Source organism: Xiphophorus hellerii, chromosome 7 (assembly GCF_003331165.1).
Source record: "Xiphophorus hellerii strain 12219 chromosome 7, Xiphophorus_hellerii-4.1, whole genome shotgun sequence".
NCBI lineage: Eukaryota > Metazoa > Chordata > Actinopteri > Cyprinodontiformes > Poeciliidae > Xiphophorus > Xiphophorus hellerii.
Genome location: NC_045678.1, coordinates 4,704,593 through 4,725,940, shown reverse-complemented (window position 1 = coordinate 4,725,940; position 21,348 = coordinate 4,704,593). Strand labels below are relative to the sequence as shown.

General features: G+C 38.9%; 4 protein-coding genes across 4 annotated transcripts; all 4 read left to right on the top strand.

The window, feature by feature from the left end:
- The first annotated feature begins 2,618 nt into the window (after positions 1-2,618).
- On the top strand, positions 2,619-3,758 carry LOC116722491 (trace amine-associated receptor 13c-like). Its single transcript, XM_032566632.1, has 2 exons — positions 2,619-2,791; positions 2,931-3,758. Exons 1-2 carry the CDS (start codon positions 2,619-2,621, stop codon positions 3,742-3,744), a joined length of 987 nt encoding a protein of 328 aa, XP_032422523.1. The 3' UTR covers positions 3,745-3,758.
- Positions 3,759-5,527: 1,769 nt separating this feature from the next.
- On the top strand, positions 5,528-6,677 carry LOC116722493 (trace amine-associated receptor 13c-like). The gene is made up of 2 exons (XM_032566635.1): positions 5,528-5,724; positions 5,864-6,677. The coding sequence occupies exons 1-2, from the start codon at positions 5,552-5,554 to the stop codon at positions 6,675-6,677; spliced, it is 987 nt and encodes a 328-aa protein (XP_032422526.1). The 5' UTR covers positions 5,528-5,551.
- Positions 6,678-8,537: 1,860 nt separating this feature from the next.
- On the top strand, positions 8,538-9,687 carry LOC116722496 (trace amine-associated receptor 13c-like). The gene is made up of 2 exons (XM_032566638.1): positions 8,538-8,734; positions 8,874-9,687. The coding sequence occupies exons 1-2, from the start codon at positions 8,562-8,564 to the stop codon at positions 9,685-9,687; spliced, it is 987 nt and encodes a 328-aa protein (XP_032422529.1). The 5' UTR covers positions 8,538-8,561.
- Positions 9,688-12,798: 3,111 nt separating this feature from the next.
- Positions 12,799-14,348, top strand: LOC116722495 (trace amine-associated receptor 13c-like). Its single transcript, XM_032566637.1, has 2 exons — positions 12,799-12,988; positions 13,130-14,348. The coding sequence occupies exons 1-2, from the start codon at positions 12,816-12,818 to the stop codon at positions 13,941-13,943; spliced, it is 987 nt and encodes a 328-aa protein (XP_032422528.1). The 5' UTR covers positions 12,799-12,815; the 3' UTR covers positions 13,944-14,348.
- Positions 14,349-21,348: the final 7,000 nt, after the last annotated feature.

Here is a 21,348-nt window from a genome sequence, read left to right as displayed (position 1 = left end):
TAGGTAACGTAGACCATTTCGACATATCATTCTTAATGTTCTGAACTAGGGGGGAGTAGTTTGATGAGAATAAGTCTTTCAGATCAGGGGTAATAAAGATGCCCAAGTACTTGAAACTATTTTTAGATGTATGAAAAATAGGTTGTAGCACCATATCTTGGGGGATATTGAAAGGAGAAGCGACAGACTTGCCTAAATTAATTTTATAACCCGAAAGAGCACCAAATTTATCTATGGAACTAAGTACAGCCGGGACCGATTTATTTGGGTTTATCAGGTATAAAAGGACATCATCCACAAAAAGAGAGATCACATGGTGATCTTCACCTATCCTAATTCCAGATATGTCTGGGTTAGATCTAATAGCCACAGCTAAAGGTTCAATGAACAACGTAAACAACAAAGGAGACAAGGGGCACCCCTGTCTACAACCCCTCTGAACAGAAAAGCCGTCTGACAGCAAACCATTAGTATTTACCATGGCTACTGGACTGGAATAGAAGGCTTTAATCATGTTAATAAAATTAGGGCCCATGCCAAATTTCTGTAAAACTAGGAATAAAAAGGGCCATTCTACCCGATCAAAGGCCTTTTCTGCATCAAGAGAGATAAGCAAAGCAGGGTCTTTATGTTGATTAAGATAATGAATGACGTTTAGAGCACGACGCACATCGTCTGTTCCATATCTAGATTTCACAAAACCTGTCTGGTCGGAGTTTATTATCTTTGGAAGAATTTTTTCTAGTCTCCGCGCCAACACCTTAGCAACAATTTTGTAATCAACATTAAGGAGACTGATTGGTCTATAGGATGAGCAATCTAGGGGATTTTTATCTTTCTTCAACAATAAGCTAATAGAAGCAAAACTCCAAGACAGAGGCACACCTCCTGCTAAGATATCGTTTATAGCAGGTAAAAAGATGGGATGGATCTCGGGCCAGAACTTCTTTAAAAATTCCAGTGGTAATCCATCAGGACCAGGACATTTTCCATTTGGCATCGATTGGATTGCCACCCAAACCTCCTCAGGTGTAAAAGCAGCATCAAGGGCAGAGCGAGCCTCCTCTGAAATTGAGGGTAAGAGAACACCATCTAAATAGGAACCAATATCTGATTCTATTTTACCAGCCGAGTAAAGGGATTTATAAAAGTCTTTGATAGTGTTATTAATAACAGACAGATCACAGGTAACATGCCCGTTGCAGGTTCTTATCATATTGATATAGCGATCGTTGATTTGGTTCTTTAATTGATAGGCAAGCAGACGGCTTGACTTGTTACCAAACTCATAATATTTCTGTTTAGTATAGAGTAACAGCTTCTGGGCATGGCGAGTATAGTCCATATTCAGCTTGGTCCTAGCAGCAACTAATGCCTTGAGATTCCCTGATGTAGGAAACTGTTTATGTATATGCTCCAACCTAGACACCTCATTCTCCAATTTTTTTCTGTTCTCCTCCAAAACCCTTTTCAGATAGAGCTATAGGAAATGAGCTGCCCTCTTAAGGTGGCCTTGGTCGCATCCCAAGTCATGGCAGAAGAAACTGGAGAAGATTCATTATCAGACCAGTATTGTAAAAGATTATTCCTAACAAGGGTACAAAAAGAGCTGCTGTTCAAGAAGCTGTCCAAATGGGAGTCCTCACGATATTAAATGAAGATTCAAATTGTAAATAAATAGGGGCATGGTCTGAAAGGGCAACTGAACCCATAAAGCAAGACAGAACAGAATGTAGGTAGGATTTTGGGACAAGAAAATAATCAAGTCTAGAATATCAGTTATGAGGATGTGAATAAAAAGAGTAGTCCTTTACTTGGGGGTTCAGCTGACTACCTGTTACTTTTTATACAAGGAAGTCTGAGCCTGATGCCAGAAGGCAGAAACTGGAACTCAGCATGTAAAGGATGATCAGCAATAATGGCTTTAGTTTTCCTAATGATTTGTGTTTTGCACAGTTCTGTAAGTGAGCATTGTTCAACCCCTAAGATCTTATTGCTAGTATGTACTTCTCTGCATTTTTTGGTCTAATACTAAGATTCCCAAACCAACAGAGGAGGGAAAAGGTCAACACAGATTCAATATATGATCTATAGAATAGGATCATCAATGACTAATCAACTTGAAACTTTGCGAGCCTCCTTAGACAAAATAATCTCTGCTGGGCCTTTTTGTAGGTTTTCTGAATGTCAGGTAAATTTTAACTTATTACCCAAAATAGTCCAAAGATATTTATAGTTTTCCACTGTCTCCACTGTCTGACCTTTGATTACCATTTGATTTGTGTTATGGGGATTCTGTCTAAAATCAATGCACATGTCCTTTGCATTCTGTACATTTAATGAAAAAAAAGCTTTATCACACCAGTCAACAAATTCATCAACCGCAGGGCCATGGGCATGTCTTCTTACTTAAAGTATGTCTTTTCAACTTTTGTCAGGAATTTTTTTTCTTATGGGGGACACACACAAAAAAGGTAAATTATATGGATGAAATGCATCTGCAAAGTGGAGGAGGAGAAACTAGAAATTCCCCAGAGAGATAAAGCAAGAGAGGAGTTAAGGCAGGAAAACATGTGTTACAGGACAGGATCAGATCAGAGAGCTGCAGCCATCTGAGGATGGAGATCCAAGACAGAACTGATCTCTGTTTCCCACATCTCCTCAACAGCTCCTGCAGGAAGCCCACACTTCACTGGTCTGAAGCCGTTCTCCTGAACTCTGTGCTGCTCTTCATCTCATTGATCACTGTAGTGCTCAACCTCCTCATCATCATCTCAGTCTCACACTTCAGGCAAACAGCAGCTTCTCAGCTCAACCTACACTAAACTTCCACCTTATCATTTGTAAATGTTTAGCTAAAAGGAAAAAGAATTAAAATTTAGATATTTTTTCTATATTTGATGCATAATTGTGATTTTGTCTCCTTCCAGGCAGCTCCACACTCCTACAAACATCCTCCTCGTCTCTCTGGGTGTTTCAGACTTTTTTGTTGGTCTCCTGCTGATGCCTTTTGAAATCTACAGAATTACATTCTGCTGGTTTCTTGGAGACGCCATGTGTGCTTTGTTTTGGTTTTTGATGTGTAACCTCATCAGTGCTTCAATTTGGAACATTGTTTTGATTTCAGTTGACCGCTATATTGCTATATGCTACCCTCTGGATTACTCCAGGAAAATGTCGTTGACGAGAGTCAAATATTGTGTTTGTCTGTGTTGGTTCTGTGCTTCTTCCTGCAGCTTTGTCTATTCAAATGATGTGATGGTTCAGCCTAGCAGGAGTAAATCCTGCACTGGAGAATGTAAATTAATCATAAACTACATTCTAGGAACATTTGACCTTATTTTTAATTTCATACTTCCAGTAACAACCATCATAGTTCTGTATTTGAGAGTATTTGTGGTGGCTGTGTCTCAGGCTCGTGCCATGCGCTCTCACATTACTGTCGCCTCGTTTCATTCAGCGACATCAGGAACAAAGAAATCAGAGTTAAAAGCAGCCAGGACTCTGGGGGTTCTAGTTGTTGTATATCTAATGTGTTACTGTCCATATTACTGCTACTCTATAGTTGAAGTTAATCTAACCAGTACCTCATATGTATCGATTTTGTGCTTTGTCTTTTATTCCAACTCCTGTTTAAATCCTGTGATCTACGCCCTGTTCTACCCCTGGTTCAGAAAAGCTGTTAAAGTCATTGTTACTCTACAGATTCTGCAGCCTGGCTCACATGAGGCCAAGCTGCTGTGAAAACACTGCTGACTGACTGAAATCCCAGGCGATTTAATTGATGTTTCTCATTACCAGCCTGGAAATAATGAATAAACTGTCTTTTGTATGTGTCTTAGTTAAGGCAGGGTGGGAACAAAAACAATTTGGTTTAATGTATGAAATACTTTCAGCTTTAACGTTTGTTTTAGATATTGTGAAAAAATGTTCATAGCCGTTCTCTAAAGTTTTGCACAGCTCTATCACATATCTGACTGTGTTTTTGATAACTAGTGTCTGGTAGTTAGAGGGAATAACCTTTGCTGGGTTTGCAGGGTTGATGTGCATTGATAATGTTCTCTGCCTTTACCTGAAATGGAGATAAAAGTCGAAAATGCATCCAAACATTGAAATGACTATAATGCCTAATCTCTTTTCCCAATTATTTCTTAAAAAAAAAAGAAAAAAAATAAAACCTTTAAATTAAATTTGTTTATCTTCTTCAGAGAGAGAATCATTGACATATATTGCGATGGTGATGATCAGAGGTGCCTGCATGATGTTATCGGAGAGTTCGCACCAAACCATCACTGCACCTGAGCCACACGAACACAACCACATCCTTAACACACATCATGTGTGTGGCACAGAAATCTGACCCACACAAATACAGGCCATGTAGTCGCGATATGTATGACACAAAGAAAGTATGGGATGCAGTTCTGTACTCTGTAGAGTGAAATATGTCATAATATGTTGGGGCCCCTGCTCTTGCAAATAAAGGAAAAAGAAAATACTGTTACATTTATTTTTTTTCTTCAAATTTTCTATTTTTGGCATTTAAGGCATACAACATAGAGAATCTGGTTGACTTTATGTGTCAAAGCAGTTCTGCTCTACAGAATCAACATCTCAAAATGGAGTCCTACTTGCACAATCGACTTCTTTAAGTCAAGACTGCATCCTGTATCAAAGTAGGCAGACATGGGGCATCATGCGGCGCAGTGGGTTATGAGGATGTGAATAAAAAGAGTAGTCCTTTACTTGGGGGTTCAGCTGACTACCTGTTACTTTTTATAGAAGGAAGTCTGAGCCTGATGCCAGAAGGCAGAAACTGGAACTCAGCATGTAAAGGATGATCAGCAATAATGGCTTTAGTTTTCCTAATGATTTGTGTTTTGCACAGTTCTGTAAGTGAGCATTGTTCAACCCCTAAGATCTTATTGCTAGTATGTACTTCTCTGCATTTTTTGGTCTAATACTAAGATTCCCAAACCAACAGAGGGGGTAAAAGGTCAACACAGATTCAATATATGATCTATAGAATAGGATTATCAATGACTAATCAACTTGAAACTCTGCGAGCCTCCTTAGACAAAATAATCTCTGCTGGGCCTTTTTTGTAGGTTTTCTGAATGCCAGGTAAATTTTAACTTATTACCCAAAATAGTCCAAAGATATTTATAGTTTTCTACTGTCTCCACTGTCTGACCTTTGATTACCGTTTGATTTGTCTTATGGGGATTCTGTCTAAAATCAATGGACATGTCCTTTGCATTCTGTACATTTAATGAAAAAAAAGCTTTATCACACCAGTCAACAAATTCATCAACCGCAGGGCCATGGGCATGTCTTCTTACTTAAAGTATGTCTTTTCAACTTTTGTCAGGAATTTTTTTTCTTATGGGGGACACACACAAAAAAGGTAAATTATATGGATGAAATGCATCTGCAAAGTGGAGGAGGAGAAACTACAAACTCCCCAAAGAGATAAAGCAACAGAGGAGTTAAGGCAGGAAAACATGTGTTACAGGACAGGATCAGATCAGAGAGCTGCAGCCGTCTGAGGATGGAGATCCAAGACAGAACTGATCTCTGTTTCCCACATCTCCTCAACAGCTCCTGCAGGAAGCCCACACTTCACTGGTCTGAAGCCGTTCTCCTGAACTCTGTGCTGCTCTTCATCTCATTGATCACTGTAGTGCTCAACCTCCTAATCATCATCTCAGTCTCACACTTCAGGCAAACAGCAGCTTCTCAGCTCAACCTACACTAAACTTCCAACTTAGTATTTGGAAATGTGTAGCTAAAAGGAAAAGGAATTAAAATTTAGATATTTTTTCTATATTTGATGCATAATTGTGATTTTGTCTCCTTCCAGGCAGCTCCACACTCCTACAAACATCCTCCTCGTCTCTCTGGGTGTTTCAGACTTTTTTGTTGGTCTCCTGCTGATGCCTTTTGAAATCTACAGATTTACATTCTGCTGGTTTCTTGGAGACGCCATGTGTGCTTTGTTTTGGTTTTTGATTTGTAACCTCATCAGTGCTTCAATTTGGAACATTGTTTTGATATCAGTTGACCGCTATATTGCTATATGCTACCCTCTGGATTACTCCAGGAAAATGTCGTTGACGAGAGTCAAATATTGTGTTTGTCTGTGTTGGTTCTGTGCTTCTTCCTGCAGCCTTTTGTATGCAAAGGATGAGCTGATTCAGCCTGGCAGGAGCAAATCCTGCACTGGAGAATGTAAATTTATCATAAGCTACATTCTAGGAACATTTGACCTCATGTTTAATTTCATATTTCCAGTAACAACCATCATAGTTCTGTATTTGAGAGTATTTGTGGTGGCTGTGTCTCAGGCTCGTGCCATGCGCTCTCACATTACAGTCGTCACGTTTCATTCATTGACATCAGGAACAAAGAGATCAGAGTTAAAAGCAGCCAGGACTCTGGGGGTTCTAGTTGTTGTATATCTAATGTGTTACTGTCCATATTACTGCTACTCTATAGTTCAAGTTAATATAACCAGTACCTCATATGTATCGATATTGTGCTTTGTCTTTTATTCCAACTCTTGTCTGAACCCTGTGATCTACGCCCTGTTCTACCCCTGGTTCAGAAAAGCTGTTAAAGTCATTGTTACTCTACAGATTCTGCAGCCTGGCTCACATGAGGCCAAGCTGATGTGAATACACTGCTGACTGACTGAAATCCCAAGCGCTTTAATTGATGTTTCTCATTACCAGCCTGGAAATAATGAATAAACTGTCTTTTGTATGTGTCTTAGTTAAGGCAACTGTTACATTTCTCTATTTTTTTTCAAATTTTCTATTTTTGGCATTTAAGGCATACAACATAGAGAATCTGGTTGACTTTATGTGTCAAAGCAGTTCTGCTCTACAGAATCAACATCTCAAAATGGAGTCCTACTTGCACAATCGACTTCTTTAAGTCAAGACTGCATCCTGTATCAAAGTAGGCAGACATGGGGCATCATGCGGCGCAGTGGGTAGGGTGGTGCTCTGTGTTCAGTGGCTACAGACATTGTCACATCCGTCCCGACTTCGAGGAATGTCCTCGGTCTGTTTGTTTCATGCCTTTGCCCCTTTTTCTCTTCTTGTTAGCTTACTTTCAATTAAAAGCCAGTAGTGCCAAAAATTCTATAAAAGAGAAAACTAAAAGTAGACAGACCTAGTTGCAGAAATACTAACCTGTGTTTGTATGACCCTTTGAAGTATTGGGGTGTGTGGGTGTGTGTTAACGAGCTTGCCATTGTTAGAGTGGTGAGAATGGCTCCTGGACTGCATCACTGAAGAATAACAAAAGACAGGAGGTCTGTGTGCAGCAGCACCGGGCTGACAGACAGACAGACCGACAGGTAGGTCATCAGTGGTTGGCAATAGAAGCAGCTGCAGCAAAGTACGGGAAAATTTAGCCACATAAACGCCGTTCACAATCATCCACATATTTATGTCAGAGTTTGCAGGCAGGAGGTGAGAAGCAGCTGTTATTTACTGAGAGGCTAAACAATAAAGTTCAACACCACATTTGTATCCGGCCTCTGATGTCATGATGCTTCATCAGGGACAGATCCAGATCCTTATGTTGGTTTATTAAGTTAAATTAACTTAATAAATGAAGTTGGATAAACTCAGCATGCAAGATCTGTGAAAAGCTAAAATAACATGTAAAAACATGTTTAAAATGATTAAAATTCAAGTTGTTTTCGAAGAATGATGTGCACGATAATATCATTTTGGATATTTTAGTTTTTAAAGAACGTAAACATTTGAGTTGACTTTCTGTAGAGATTAGTCAAAGAGATTTAAGTTATTTATTAGACAAAAATAAATGATTCAAGTAAGACTGACTTATTTTTGTCATGTTAAGCACACATGATGAAATAAGTTAGTAAATTGAGTTGGTTAGACACAGGATAGAAAACTGGCATTGAACTCAGTTGTTTCAAGTCAAAGTAAAATGTTCCTTTAAGCTAATTTAAGTTAGTTAGATTTGTAACTTTTAGGTTAACTGAACACAAAAAAGGACGCTGTCATCACTAAAACAAAATAATTAAGTGAGATTAATGTAAATAAGTCCATAAAATTAACCATAGCCAACAACACTTTTTACAATGTTAAGACCGTTTGTAAACAGCATAATGGAAAGGCGTTGTTGTCATGGAGCTTCTTAAAGAGACAGAGGCCAATTTCAAGCTGCCAAATTGTGACATAAATTTCTCTTAACTTAAGTTTGATCTTTTTAGCATTTTAAAACAACAGAGGATAAGATGGTGAGTTTAACAGCTAAACAATTTGAGAATGACTTTCTGATGGCAAACATAGAAAACAGGAGGAGATGTGTGTAGATAATGAATGTCTTCTTTACTTTTGTCAGAATTTTTTTTCTTATTGGGGAGACAAAAAAAGCTAAATTATATATATGAAATACATCTGCAAAATGGAGGCGGAGGAGGCAGAAACTCCCCAGAGAGATAAAGCAACAGAGGAGGGAGGACAGGAAAACATGTGTTACAGGACAGGATCAGATCAGAGAGCTGCAGCCGTCTGAGGATGGAGATCCAAGACAGAACTGATCTCTGTTTCCCACATCTCCTCAACAGCTCCTGCAGGAAGCCCACACTTCACTGGTCTGAAGCCGTTCTCCTGAACTCTGTGCTGCTCTTCATCTCACTGATCACTGTAGTGCTCAACCTCCTCATCATCATCTCAGTCTCATACTTCAGGCAAACAGCAGCTTCTCAGCTGAACCTACGCTAAACTTCCACCTTAGCATTCGGAAATGTCTAGCTAAAAGGAAAAGGAATTAAAATTTAGATATTTTTTCTATATTTGATGCATAACTGTGATTTTGTCTCCTTCCAGGCAGCTCCACACTCCTACAAACATCCTCCTCGTCTCTCTGGGTGTTTCAGACTTTTTTGTTGGTCTCCTGCTGATGCCTTTTGAAATCTACAGATTTACATTCTGCTGGTTTCTTGGAGACGCCATGTGTGCTTTGTTTGGTTTCTTCATTGGTAACCTCATCAGTGCTTCAATTTGGAACATTGTTTTGATATCAGTTGACCGCTATATTGCTATATGCTACCCTCTGGATTACTCCAGGAAAATGTCATTGACGAGAGTCAAATATTGTGTTTGTCTGTGTTGGTTCTGTGCTTCTTCCTGCAGCTATTTCTATTCAAATGATGTGATGGTTCAGTCTGGCAGGAGTAAATCCTGCACTGGAGAATGTAAATTAACCCTAAGCTACATTCTAGGAACATTTGATCTAATGTTTAATTTCATATTTCCAGTAACAACCATCATAGTTCTGTATTTGAGAGTATTTGTGGTGGCTGTGTCTCAGGCTCGTGCCATGCGCTCTCACATTACAGTCGCCTCGTTTCATTCAGCGACATCAGGAACAAAGAAATCAGAGTTAAAAGCAGCCAGGACTCTGGGGGTTCTAGTTGTTGTATATCTAATGTGTTACTGTCCATATTACTGCTACTCTATAGTTGATATTAATATAACCAGTACCTCATATGCATCGATTTTGTGCTTTGTCTTTTATTGCAACTCTTGTTTAAATCCTGTGATCTACGCCCTGTTCTACCCCTGGTTCAGAAAAGCTGTTAAAGTCATTGTTACTCTACAGATTCTGCAGCCTGGCTCACGTGAGGCCAAGCTGCTGTGAATACACTGCTGACTGACTGAAATCCCAGGCGATTTAATTGATGTTTCTCATTACCAGCCTGGAAATAATGAATAAACTGTCTTTTGTATGTGTCTTAGTTAAGGCAACTGTTACATTTCCCTTTTTTTTTTCAAATTTTCTATTTTTGGCATTTAAGGCATACAACATAGAGAATCTGGTTGACTTTATGTGTCAAAGCAGTTCTGCTCTACAGAATCAACATCTCAAAATGGAGTCCTACTTGCACAATCGACTTCTTTAAGTCAAGACTGCATCCTGTATCAAAGTAGGCAGACATGGGGCATCATGCGGCGCAGTGGGTAGGGTGGTGCTCTGTGTTCAGTGGCTACAGACATTGTCACATCCGTCCCGACTTCGAGGAATGTCCTCGGTCTGTTTGTTTCATGCCTTTGCCCCTTTCTCTCTTCTTGTTAGCTTTCTTTCAATTAAAAGCCAGTAGTGCCAAAAATTCTATAAAAGAGAAAACTAAAAGTAGACAGACCTAGTTGCAGAAATACTAACCTGTGTTTGTATGACCCTTTGAAGTATTGGGGTGTGTGTGGGTGTGTGTTAACGAGCTTGCCATTGTTAGAGTGGTGAGAATGGCTCCTGGACTGCATCACTGAAGAATAACAAAAGACAGGAGGTCTGTGTGCAGCAGCACCGGGCTGGCAGACAGACAGACCGACAGACAGACAGACAGACAGACAGACAGACAGGTAGGTCATCAGTGGTTGGCAATAGAAGCAGCTGCAGCAAAGTACGGGAAAATTTAGCCACATAAACGCCGTTCACAATCATCCACATATTTATGTCAGAGTTTGCAGGCAGGAGGTGAGAAGCAGCTGTTATTTACTGAGAGGCTAAACAATAAAGTTCAACACCGTGTTTGTATCTGGCCTCTGATGTCCTGATGCTTCATCAGGGACAGATCCAGATCCTTTTGTTGGTTTATTAAGTTAAATCAACTTAATAAATGAAGCTGGATAAACTACATATTTTTTTCAGCATACAGGATCTGTGAAAAGCTAAAATTACATGTAAAAACATGTTTAAAATGATTAAAATTCAAGTTGTATTCGAAGAATGATGTGCACGATAATATCATTTTGGATATTTTAGTTTTTTAGTTTGGAACAACTTAAACGTTTGAGTCGACTTTGTGTAGAGATTAGTCAAAGAGATTGGAATTATTTATTAGACATAAAGAATGATTTAAGTAAGACTGACTTAATTTAGTCATGTTAAACACACATAATGAAATAAGTTAGTAAATTGAGTTGGTTAGACACAGGATACAAAACTGGCATTGAACTCAGTTGTATCAAGTCAAGTCAAAGTAAAAAGTTCCTCTAAGCTAATTTAAGTTAGTTAGATTTGTAACTTTTAGGTTAACTGAACACAAAAAAGTAAGCTGTCATCACTAAAACAAAAGAATTAAGTGAGATTAATGTAAATAAGTCCATAAAATTAACCATAGCCAACAACACTTTTTAACAATGTTAAGAACGATGGTAAACAGCATAATGGAAAGGCGTTGTTGTCATGGAGCTTCTTAAAGAGACAGAGGCCAATTTCAAGCTGCCAAATTGTGACATAAATTTCTCTTAATTTAAGTTTGATATTTTCAGCATTTTAAAACAAAAGAGGATAAGATGGTGAGTTTAACAGCTAAACAATTTGAGAATGAATTTCTGATGGCAAACATAGAAAACAGGAGGAGATGTGTGTAGATAATGAATTCAGATTTCAGATTTATTTATATCCCAAATTGAGCAATTGGTGTTGCAGCAAGTATAAAAACTAAAAGACAAAGTATCAAAGATTACAAGGAACAACAAAAAAATACCAAAAGCACATAAAATATAAATCAACACATAATGGGAAGAATACAGCAGTGTATTTCATTACTGACCAACAGAACACTAGATCAGGTGCAAGTCCCTCTACCTTGTCCTGCATTAAAAAGAGATATTGCTGTAGGAACAAAGGAGAGTTTGTACCTGTTACTTTTTATACAAGGAAGTGTCGTGAAAACTGGCATAGGATTGTGAGATCTTTCCAGGTACCTGCAGAAAACAGAGCATAAGGCCTGAGGGAAATAAGTAATCTATGAGTTGATTTAAGTATAATCATAAATGAATATATATGTGCACATTTAAACACTGAATGATTTTCTGACATATATTCTTGTATTTTAATCTGTAAGGCTGAGAAAAACATGATGATTATGGTTGATAACTATGTATGAGATTTACAGCCATGTTTGATAAGTAATAATGGATTATAGGGATGTGCTGATTTAAATGTGTTGACTCAAAGTTATGATGAATGTAAAGGATAAGTTTGTACCTGTTACTTTTTATACAAGGAAGTCTGAGCCTGATGCTAGAAGGCAGAAACTGGGACTCAGCATGTAAAGGATGATCAGCAATAATGGCTTTAGTTTTCCTAATGACTTGTTTTTTGCACAGTTCTGTAAGTGAGCATTGTTCAACCCCTAAGATCTTATTGCTAGTATGTATTTCTCTGCATTTTTTGGTCTAATACTAAGATTCCCAAACCAACAGAGGAGGGAAAAGGTCAACACTGATTCAATATATGATCTATAAAATAGGATCATCAATGACTTATCAACTTGAAACTTTGCGAGCCTCCTTAGACAAAATAATCTCTGCTGGGCCTATTTTATAGGTTTTCTGAATGTCAGGTAAATTTTAACTTATTATCCAAAATAGTCCAAAGATATTTATAGTTTTCTACTGTCTGACCATTGATTACTGTTTGATTTGTGTTATGGGGATTCTGTCTAAAATCAATGGACATGTCCTTTGCATTCTGTACATTTAATGAAAAAAAAGCTTTATCACACCAGTCAACAAATTCATCAACCGCAGGGCCATGGGCATGTCTTCTTACTTAAAGTATGTCTTTTCAACTTTTGTCAGGAATTTTTTTTCTTATGGTGGACACACACAAAAAAGGTAAATTATATGGATGAAATGCATCTGCAAAGTGGAGGAGGAGAAACTAGAAACTCCCCAGAGAGATAAAGCAACAGAGGAGTTAAGGCAGGAAAACATGTGCTACAGGACAGGATCAGATCAGAGAGCTGCAGCCGTCTGAGGATGGAGATCCAAGACAGAACTGATCTCTGTTTCCCACATCTCCTCAACAGCTCCTGCAGGAAGCCCACACTTCACTGGTCTGAAGCCGTTCTCCTGAACTCTGTGCTGCTCTTCATCTCACTGATCACTGTAGTGCTCAACCTCCTCATCATCATCTCAGTCTCACACTTCAGGCAAACAGCAGCTTCTCAGCTCAACCTACATTTTAGATTTTAGAAATGTATAGCTGTGCTTGCATAATCTGACAAGAAATAATTGAAATTTAGATATTTCTTCTAAAATTGATGCATAATTGTGATTTTGTCTCCTTCCAGGCAGCTCCACACTCCTACAAACATCCTCCTCCTCTCTCTGGGTGTTTCAGACTTTTTTGTTGGTCTCCTGCTGATCCCATTAGAAATATTTAGATTTACATTCTGCTGGTTTCTTGGAGATGCCATGTGTGTTTTGTTTTGTTATTTAATTTGTTACCTCATCAGTGCTTCAATCTGGAACATTGTCCTGATATCAGTCGACCGCTACGTAGCCATTTGTTACCCTCTGCATTACCCCACCAGAATCTCGTTGACCAGAGTCAAATATTGTGTTTGTCTGTGTTGGTTCTGTGCTTCTTCCTGCAGCTTTTTTTATGCAAAGGATGAGCTGATTCAGCCTGGCAGGAGAAATACCTGCATTGGAGAATGTATACATTATATGAGCTATGCTGCAGGAATAAACGATCTAATTTTTAATTTCATATTTCCAGTAACAACCATCATAGTTCTGTATTTGAGAGTATTTGTGGTGGCTGTGTCTCAGGCTCGTGCCATGCGCTCTCACATTACAGTCGCCTCGTTTCATTCAGTGACATCAGGAACAAAGAAATCAGAGTTAAAAGCAGCCAGGACTCTGGGGGTTCTAGTTGTTGTATATCTAATGTGTTACTGTCCATATTACTGCTACTCTTTAGTTGGGATTAGTTTAACTAATACCCCTTATGCATTTTATTTGTTTTTCCTCTTCTATTTAAACTCTTGTCTGAACCCTGTGATCTACGCCCTGTTCTACCCCTGGTTCAGAAAAGCTGTTAAAGTCATTGTTACTCTACAGATACTGCAGCCTGGCTCACATGAGGCCAACATACTGTGAATACACTGAAGACTGATAATGAACAAAATAATGAATAGAGATTCATTATTTTGACTCTTTGAATTAGTAGTCTGAAAAACAAAAATTCACTGGGATTTTTTTTGTAAATTATTAAATAAATGTTTACTGGTTGAGGGGAGGTGGGGACAAAGAAAATTAGTTGAGCATAAAATACTTTTCTCTGCTGTAAGATGTTAGACGTTATCGCTTTTGAATATTGAAAAAAGTTCCTTCAACTTTTACACATTAGCCCAGTGGTTCTTAACCGGGGTTCGATCAAACCCTAGGGGTTCGGTGAGTCGGTCTCAGGGGTTCAGCGGAGCCTCCGCCACGGAGGTCAAGACACACCCGACTTATTATGTAAATTCGTGATGACATGCCCGGTTGGCCATCACTTGCTGCAGATGATCACCTTACATTAATTGGCCAATCAGTGCTGCAGGGACTGATTGGCCCTGCAGCTCAGTAGTCACCGGGTGACAGAGGTGTGACCAAGTCACTGTGTTGCAAGTCTCAAGTAAGTCTCAAGTCTCTGTCCTCAAGTCCGAGTCAAGTCTCAAGTAAAGACAGGCAAAAGTCGAGTCAAGTCTCAAGTCAGGAACCTTTAATTTCAAGTCATTTCGAGTCGTTTTTATTTTATTTATTTTTTATAATTTGCAATTATACATAAAATTCAAATATTAGACCATTTGTTATTTTTAAAGTATGTATTTGAGGTTCATTTGTGATCCTCTTACTCATCTGGTATTCTTCAAATCTGTCAGAAGTAAACAGATGTCAGAAAATAAATTACAGCCATTCATGAATTACATTTGACTTCAGTTTACTCCTATTCATAAATAAACATCAACACTACAACAATCATAGTTTTCAAAAAATGAAATAAGTATAAATGAAGTTATCACAAGTAAACTCAGGAAGGTCTGGTGCATTTATTTTTCTGCTTTTATTTCTAAGTATGTTAGTTTCAGTCCTCCGTAAATATGGGACAGATATTCTAAACACAAAATTTATTTGGGACAGTCACTGTATTTGGTCTTTTTTTTTTTTTTTTCCCAGCAAAGCTATACTACTTGGAAATGGGTTCTGTGCGACATGTGACAGTCACGCCGGTCAGTGCATTAAGTCAAAAACAGTTGACTTAATGCACTGACTGCAGTAAACAATATATTGTCAATATAATTTCCCAACGTAGATGTCTTCAAATACACCAACCATCCTTAGATGATACTAGACCCGGCTCATCATCATGATGGGACAGAGAGACTCTGTTCCCTGTGTTCAGGTCCAGAATCTGCTTTCTGTTCCGGAGCCCCGCTCACTATCCACCGGCTTCCTGAGCTAACACGGTGCACATTATTTGTGGAGGCATTTGAAGGACCGGATTTATGGTAAATCATCACCAATTTAACCCGGAGTGCACATGCTAACACGAAGTTAGCTAAAGTCAACTATCTTACAGCAAAAGAAAAGTGCCACCTACCGATCTTTGTGAAGCTTCAAATGCCGGACAAAGTTGGACGTCGTGGCATCTCCATCCGATATTCTCTTCTTGCATGTTTTACAAGTTGCAGTTCGTTTTTTAGTCGAAAGTTCATAACCTACGTAGCCAATAGAAATTACTCGCGGAAGCATATTCGAGCGGTTATTTCGTATTTCGTTCCCTGAGCTCTGTAGCTTTGCCGCGTTTTTTTAAACGTCCAAATCCTGTTAATTTGATTGGTTGTGCTGCAGCTACGTACACATACATACATAAGGAGAGAGGAAAAACATAGTGACGGTCTGCGCATATTGATACGGAATGAGTGAAATTAATTAATGACGCCACTTTATAAATAATGTGTTTTAAATTTTAAGACTTTGAGTAAAAAATATCAAGTCTTTTCAAGTAAACAGCTTCAAGTCGAGTCAAGTCCAAAGTCAATGGCATGAAAGTCAAAGTCAAGTCCGAGTCTTTGAGCATTTTTTCAAGTCAAGTCTCAAGTCGTGATTTTAACGACTCGAGTCTGACTCGAGTCCAAGTCATGTGACTCGAGTCCCCACCTCTGCCGTGTGACTGTCGTAGTCATATGTTGTATGGTTTCTTTCTTAATATTTTAATCCATACTAACTATGTCGAGCAAAAAAAGAAAGTGGTCGGACGAATATGTACAACATGGATTCACATGTATCACGGAACGTGATGGGAGTCAGCGTCCTATCTGCATGATTTGCAATGTCAAGTTGAGCAACTCTAGTCTCGCACCGGCAAAACTGAAGGAACACTTCTTGAAGCTGCATGGAGATGGGGAATACAAGAACACAATGCTCGCTGAATTCAAGGTGAAAAGAGCCAGATTTGATGAAAGGGCCACTCTGCCTGCTCTTGGATTTGTACCCATGAACAAACCGATCCTCACCGCATCGTACCAAGTTGCTTACCTGATCGCAAAGCAGGGCAAGCCGCACACCATCGGTGAAACACTCATAAAACCAGCGGCGTTAAAGATGGCGAATCTGATAAACATATACCTATGTCTTGAATTTGGAAAAAAAATCATTTGATTTATCACTAAAGAAGGGTTCGGTGAATGTGCATATGAAACTGGTGGGTTCTGTACCTCAAACAAGGTTAAGAACCACTGCATTAGCCCTTTCATGCATAGTGGTCACTAAAGTGGACAGCTATCTAAAAGCCATTTTCTTCTGCTTCTTGTGGATTTTTTGTTATAAATGCACACAGACCACTGAAGTGGACACTAATGCATCATAAAATACAATATCAACTACTAGCCATCAGCTGCAAATGCAAGAATTTTTTTTGTAAAATCCAATATGGCCGACCGACCCGCTCCCTCCTTCTACTGTAGATGACTCTTGCAGGTAAAAAAAATATATTGTGACATCAGATAACCCTGAAGAACAATAGTACTGATGTATTTTAGAAATAACAACTTTGTATAACAGTTGGAGAAAATTACAATTGATATATTATCCACAAATATACAATTGAATAAAATAAAACGTTAACGTGTAGTAGGTAGTTTCATTAGTACGTTTTCCACAATTGCCCCTTTTATGATCTTGATTTGCCGTATTTTTTCATATTAGACATAATTAAGAAAATAAAACCACAAAATAATGTATTTCCAGTTTCTTGCCCTGCTGGTTTCTTTCAATGCTAATGTTTAACTTAAATAAAGCTGAACAAGACTATAACAGCTGCTTCCAGTTTTTTCCTTCACATTCCTCTCCTTCAGTTGTTTGATGACATCCCTCACCTGTTTTCTTTTCTTTTGGACCTCCGTTGTGTAGTCCTGGTTGAAATAAACAGTCTGCCCTTCATAGCAAATCTTCTGTTTCCAGGCCTGTTTTATCACTTGTTCCTTCATCTTATAATCAAAGAAGCGTACTATGATCGCTCTCGGAGGGACCGTGTTGTCCTTTGGTTTATTCACCAGTGAGCGGTGTGCTCTTTCAATACACAAGTCCATCCCGCCTGTGATTTGAATCTGGGATTTAATAAATTGTGCTATGAAGCTAATGGTGTCGTTTTTTTCTGCAGCCTCTGGAATGCCATGAATTCTTATGTTGTTGCGCCTCATCCTCCACTCGAAGTTGTTGCATTTTTCTGATAGTTTGGTCGTTTCCCGTAGCAGAAATGTCGCCGCCTGCTCCATCCGTGTCATCTTGTCTTCATTATCTCCCAATCTTTCCTCCATGTGAGCCACCTTCTGCTCCAGGGACGTTGTCCTGACCATGAGCTCTCCAATGCTCACCTCGAGTCTAGCCAGTGCTCTCTTGTTGTCTGATACCGTTTCCGCATGTTCTTTTCGCAGCCCCCTTAGCTCAAGAAGTATATGGCCGAGTCATGGTCTTCGTTTGGCAGATCCAATTGCTCCGCTTCATGGCTCTGCACTTTCGCCGTTCCGGTACTCTTTTCTTTTGCGCCTTTCTCTTCCGTATTCTTTCCTTTTTTAACCATATTTTCCATGGGTGTTCTATATCACTTTAAGAACGGGTTTTCTTTAAATTCTACTGTTTTTACCTTATTTTAACGCTAGTTTTAGTCGTGTTCCTCAGAGCAGCCTTTTCTCCTGTCTTTTACAACATGGTGCCACCGGAAGTCCTTACTGATTGATGATTTTAAGTGATTTTCTTTTATTACTGCTCCTTTTAACAACAATCAGAAGAATGTTCTATCTATCTATCTATCTATCTATCTATCTATCTATCTATCTATCTATCTATCTATCTATCTATCTATCTATCTATCTATCTATCTATCTAGTAATGTGATGAGAACTCAGCGCTGTCATATCAACCATGTTTCTCAGAGTTGTGGTTTATCGCTGGCAGGTGCAACATTTCTACAGTGTTTTAAAACCTCACGTCTTTTCCCACTGTTTAAGATGATTTTCTAATGCAATGATAGCAGAAGACCAGTACTCTGCTGCCCCAATGACACAGTGTCTGATGTAAGAGAGAAAATATTCTCTAACTACTGATCAGCCTAATGTTGAAACTCTAATTGAAAACGTTGGAGCTAATTGATCCAGCCAAGCAAAAATCAGAAATTCAGAAAAATGACTTTACTCGTCTTTTGAGCACAAATGGGAAACTAAAGTTGAAGAAGTTTATTGCTGGACCAACACTGACAACCAGATGTGGAAATGAAAGATACAGCAGACTGCTCATGGTTAACAAAGGGCCTATAAAAACATGCCCTGCCAACTCACTGACCTTCACTGACAACCACAGGATCTTCTGAGAGCGTTAGCATCTCTTTGGACAAGGCGGACGCTAGCTTAATAAATATGAGGCAAAGCTACTCACTGCAAACTTTTTTCGTTTTCGCAACAAGAACAGCAATGAGCTCACTGCTACAGAAGAACAGGCTCAAGAAGGCCTGATTAGGATGCAACCCACCTCATATCAAGAACACACTATTCCAAAACAATAGATTCATTAAAATGCTGTCCTGGAGCAGTTATAAAATTTTTTTATGTTTTATAACATGAAATGGAGATGGCGCGAATATGGAGCACAGGACCAGCTCTACACCCTCAGCATGGTCCTGCAGACTAAATGGGACTTTGCCCAAGCAGTCTACATGTGCTTTGTGAACTTGGAAAAGGCATTCGATTGTGTACCTTGGGAAATCCTGGGGGCGGGGTTACTCTGGCAGTATGGAGTATCATGTCTTTTAAAACGGCCGGTTAGGTCACTGTATGACCAGTGTCAGAGTTTGGTGCTCACTGCCGGCAGTAAGTCTGGTGATATTTAACTCTGGCTACATGCAGAAGTGTAGGTGATTCTTATGATCATATTCTGTGTTGTTGGATTGGTATACAATGGGCCCTTTTTTCCACTTGAACACCTGTCCCCCTAAATGTCTGACGGCTCGGTTTTGTGGTCTGCCTATTTGGATTATCTGAAAAGACTTGCTAACTGTGCTGACTCCATCATAATGGTTTGGGTTTATTTTATACGGATCATAAGTTGCATAGCAGAGTCTTACTGACACCTAGTGGGGGCCGGGGGAGTGAGGAAATGGATGTTGGGGACTGTATAGAGATGGATGACCAAGGACAGCGGACATCACACAGACTAATGGACAAGGCCGCCTGGACCGATGAACCCATGATCGATTCAAAGGATTGCTAAGCTCAAGGACATTTCGATGCCTGAACTAAAAGCGTTTATGGTTTGTTCAATGATCTAAGGAGTTCAAGGAACTGAAACAGAACCTGGGGTGGAATAAAATGGACTCATGGAAAAGACACTGTTCTTATACACCACTACACATATTTGTTACACAATTATATACAATTATAAACAATACAACACGGGTGGCCTACACATAGTTAGTACACTAGGAACACGTGTGAACGTAAGTGAGCATGAATATGTGTGAGTATGAATGAGAATGTGAGTTTGAATGAGTATGTGAATGTAAGAGAGTATGTGGATGAGCACAAGCAATAAGCAACAATATTATTTCTACGAAGACTTAGATTATTATGATTCAGTACTCCAATTATTCAATCACTCTGAAGTATATGTGCGTTATGGACATTTCTTCATAAACTGTCATCAAGATTATGTATCAATGCTGATGTATTACTCATTATCATGAATATCTCTGATTTGGTCCACTGTGGATCCATGATTGTATTACATTTGTGCCAAAAGAATCTGTTACTGGCGCTTGCCCATTGCTGGCGGGGACCATAAGGTAGTTTTTTCCCTTGCAACAATACAAATCAACAAAAGGCCAACAGGGTTTTTTGATCTTATACGAATGGAAGAACAATCATGGAAGCAATGGACAATTTTGTTTAATCAATGTATGGGAATTATGATATTAGTTAATTCACTCATGAAAACAATGTTTATCCTCTCACTTAATCCTACCCTACCTGTATATAAAAGTCACTTTTAAGTGACTTTTATATACATTTAAAAAGGTTTATATTTGACATGTAGTCATGACACTTACTATAGCAATGAACAAAAAATAACTGCTAAGGCTAACTAGGATTCCACTTGAAAGCGTAATAGGGGGAATTATGTAAGAGCAGAAATACTTTTTATGGAGTTGTTTTTTACTGAGGAAATCTGGTGCCATTAAAGGTCAATCTAACTTAACCTCCCAGCTTTTCCTTGTGTGCGAAGCCCAAAGTTGGACTAAAGAGTGATTGGGAAGTGAGCTGTTTTGGACAGATAAGAACAACAATTTGGCTTAATTGGCACTCCTGAAACAGGGCAGATGTGAGGTCAAGAGGTCTGAATATTCCCAGGAAAAAACCCAATACACACTCAATACAAAGGCTGTTAAGAGTCCTACGTAAACACACACAAGACACGAGCAGTAATGCTATTGGTCAAAACTTACCAACTCACACCAGTGATAATGACATTGTATAAAACAGGTTGATCCTAAGAATAGGGGGAGATTTTGGGGGATTTTGGGAACTTTGATGTTGAACTGACGAAGCTGTAAGATGATCTGTGGAAGAGTGTAATAAATCTCCACCCGCCGTGGCTTGCAGCAAAAGGACTCGTCTCTGAGTGTTATTTCTTATCTACAATATATAATTAAGAGTTTTAACACCTTTCCAAATCTGACACTCCATGGGTTACTTCATGAACCACTGATGTACAGTATGTGCAAAGTTTGGTGACTTTTCGAATATATTTCGGGCTCTGAATAGCCAATTAAATATTTCCTCAAAATAACGCTATTCCTGTACACCACCACTAGGGCGAACAAAATGTGCTCTTTAATCAAAAATATCCGACTTCCTGTTGGGTTTGCACCATGGATCCAAGAGACTTTCATGTCCATCCTGAGAATAGTGGATGGAAAACAGTTGTTTTCATGAGCAGTTAATATTTTGCTTTACTGAAATACAGTACATAA